Source organism: Buceros rhinoceros, unplaced genomic scaffold (genome assembly GCF_000710305.1).
Source record: "Buceros rhinoceros silvestris isolate BGI_N320 unplaced genomic scaffold, ASM71030v1 scaffold30488, whole genome shotgun sequence".
Taxonomy (NCBI): domain Eukaryota; kingdom Metazoa; phylum Chordata; class Aves; order Bucerotiformes; family Bucerotidae; genus Buceros; species Buceros rhinoceros.
The window spans coordinates 9,254-12,014 of NW_010425651.1; the positions used below are offsets into that span (position 1 = coordinate 9,254).

At 52.7% G+C, this 2,761-nt stretch overlaps 1 protein-coding gene across 2 annotated transcripts in view; it reads right to left on the reverse strand.

Annotated features, from left to right (window-relative positions):
• Window positions 1–2,670, reverse strand: part of ASH2L (ash2 (absent, small, or homeotic)-like (Drosophila)) — a 7,887-nt gene extending 5,217 nt beyond the window's left edge. Inside the window, exons 1-6 of one of the 2 annotated variants that reach the window (XM_010141234.1) lie at window positions 2,605–2,670; window positions 1,754–1,899; window positions 1,115–1,203; window positions 707–801; window positions 494–589; window positions 174–269 (exon numbers count right to left, since the gene is read on the reverse strand). In XM_010141234.1, coding sequence (XP_010139536.1) covers window positions 174–269; window positions 494–589; window positions 707–801; window positions 1,115–1,203; window positions 1,754–1,899; window positions 2,605–2,661 — 579 coding nt within the window. In that variant the 5' untranslated portion in view covers window positions 2,662–2,670. Of the gene's footprint in view, window positions 1–173; window positions 270–493; window positions 590–706; window positions 802–1,114; window positions 1,204–1,753; window positions 1,900–2,604 lie in introns of those variants that run through there. The other variant, XM_010141235.1, reaches the window with a different exon arrangement.
• Between the last annotated feature and the right edge of the window lie 91 nt (window positions 2,671–2,761).

Here is a 2,761-nt window from a genome sequence, read left to right on the forward strand (position 1 = left end):
AACGCCCCGGCAGGGCAGGACCAGGCGCTTGAGCCCTCCAGCCCATCGCTTGGCACGGTACCGCCTCACCGTGGGGCCTGGCCAGGCTTCGCTCCTTTGACCGAGCGTAACCCGCCAACAAGAACCCCCTCCCCTGCTCCCCAGGCACGCCTCCTTCCAGCCCCCGCACGTACTTGGTCTAGAAGCCCAAACTTGGGGTAGTCTTCTTCTGGGTCTTTACTCCCCGGGTCCGGATGCTCCTTCACCAAGAACACGTCTCTTTCTTTACACTGAACAGGGGAGTTTAAGGGACACAGGGGAGATCACATCAAGCTCAGGGACAAGCGCCTACATCACAGTGTTTACTATTAATACGTAGTTGTGTGTATCAACCACATCGGCAGCATCAGAATCGTCACCATTCAGCCCCAGGTCCAGCCCAGAGCACACACCAGTGTCAGGGAACTGTGCTGCTCGCAGAAAATCCTGCGGGGATTTATCTCCAAACACCTACCATTGTTTTGACAATATTGTTAGGCCAGGTCATTTTCCCAGGTCTCTGTCGCGTTGTCATACACTCCCAGTATTTATCAATAAACGGGATAATATCCTGGCAAAAAACAAAACAAAACTGACTCTTATCACGGCAGGTCTGAGTCTCGCTGCCGGTTTCAGCCTGAACTCGCTCCCCACTGACATCACCGCGGACACTAACCCCCGGCAGTACCTTATCTTTCGAGAACATGGTTTTCGGGTGCTCGTCCTGCGTCCTCGACTGCCACGTTAAGTTGGCCAGAGCGCTAAGGCACATCTCCTTGAGATCTGAACAACAACACCACCACACCAGAGCAGGCGTCACACTGCATGGGGAGATCTAACACCCCCACGTACACAGCGACTGCAGGTCCTCAGCAGTGGTGAAACCCGCCCCAGCCCAGCCGCCCTCAAGCACAACATTTTCACCATCTTCATCAACAGGAAAACATGATAAAGCCACACGTGTTTGTTGCTAATATGAAAATTTTTGGGGTCATTTCTAGAAGTTTCCACAGAACCCTCCCACCGACGTTAGAGGAACCGTGGCCTCTGGGATTCCCTGGCAGGGCACAAGGCTCACCGAGCGCGAGACACTTACTCGCTTGCTTCCTCAAGAAGTAGGTGTTCCCGCTGTGGTGGCAGACGTTGCAGTGGAAACTGTAGTTGGTCATGAAAGGCAGGCAGGACCTGGAAAAGGGAGCAGTAAGCTCGGGTGACTGACTGCAGCAGGGTGATGAGTTCATTGTTCTTTACTACATCAAGTTAAGAAATTAATTACTCCAGTTTAACAAATTAATTATTCTCTCTCTGTCCAAAACCAGAAACATCTTAAAGGTTTGATGATGCTTCCATCAAATTAGGCTTATCGCAGGCATGGAGAGAGTCCACAAAGCTCCTGAGAAAAATGTAAGCAAGCCAAGCGTTGTCTTCTTGTTTTAGAGGAGTCCTGAAATTCATCCAGCAAAACCAGAGACAACCACCCAGGAGCTCTGGACAAGGAGCTCCAAATCAATTAGTTTTTACTGGAAGGCCAGAGTAGTTTTTAGGGACAAAATAACACCAGAGAAGTTAAGTTTTTAATAAGTCTAAGGTCAGTCCCATGATGTTCTAAACAGAAAGCTGAATTTACTTTTCACTCACAGAAGACTTTAAGTTTTGTTCACAGGCTCCTGGTCCTCGTGAAGTTACACTCTGTTAGTCCCATTTTTGCTCACCCCAGCACTGAGCAGTTACGTACGTGGTGTCGATGCCGAACGTGTCTGCCGTGAACCACTTGGTACAAATCCCGCACTGCAGCTCGATCTCGCCGAGCTGCCGCCCGTTCTCCTCATCCACCGAGCCTGCCTGGGCATCCAGCGCCTCGGAGCCATCCCCAGCACCTTCCTGCAACCAAAGCACAGCAGCAAACCGGGACTGGCTGAAAGACTGAGCCGGGCAGGAAGCAGCTTTGTGCAGCAACCTGGTCAGGAGAATCTAGAGGGACGAATTTTAATTCGCCTCATGCTCAGCCACACTGTGACCGAGTTGAAACTGATTCGTAGATTCAGTCAGAACTAGTTCTGTGGGGGAGGATTTCATTTCCAAAGGAATTCTCTAAAGAACGAAAACCGGAGCTGGCAGGATGGAAAGTCCTTCTTGGCCAAACCACAGGTTTTGATTTTTGAACATCTACCTTCTCCCCTTCTATGTCTTCATGTTACCCCTGACTTAGTAACCTTGGAAAACAGAGGATGCTTCTTAGTCCTGCCTCGTCAGGTATTGCCAGACATCTCTGTTAAACACAAACACATCATCTGCTGAAAGCAAATCCTACACTTGCCCTTCTTCCACCCCATGTACAAACTGCAGCTATCCAACACCTCTGCACCTCCCGAGGATGAGCCTCAACCTCAGCCTGCAACGACCCCCAGGAGGGAAGGCCAGCATTCCCCGCTCTTGCAGCCCCCCACCATGACAGGCAAACCGTGGTGTCCGGCAGCCAGGCAGATGCTCGCCAAGAGGCTGCACGCTCTGCCTGTCCCAGCCCCACCAAACACCCCCGAGGGCAGCACCTCTCTCAGCGAGCCCTGGCTGCCCGCAGCCACCTACCAGGGGGTCCTTTCCGTTGGCGGACTCTGTCTCCAGAGCTGTGGTAACATCCACCATGGCGGCATCCCCGCTGTGGGAGCAGAAACGAGATCCTGAGAGGGGCCCCGGTGTACCCTCAGCCCCGGCGGAACCGCGGCGGGGCACTGCCCGGCCCCAG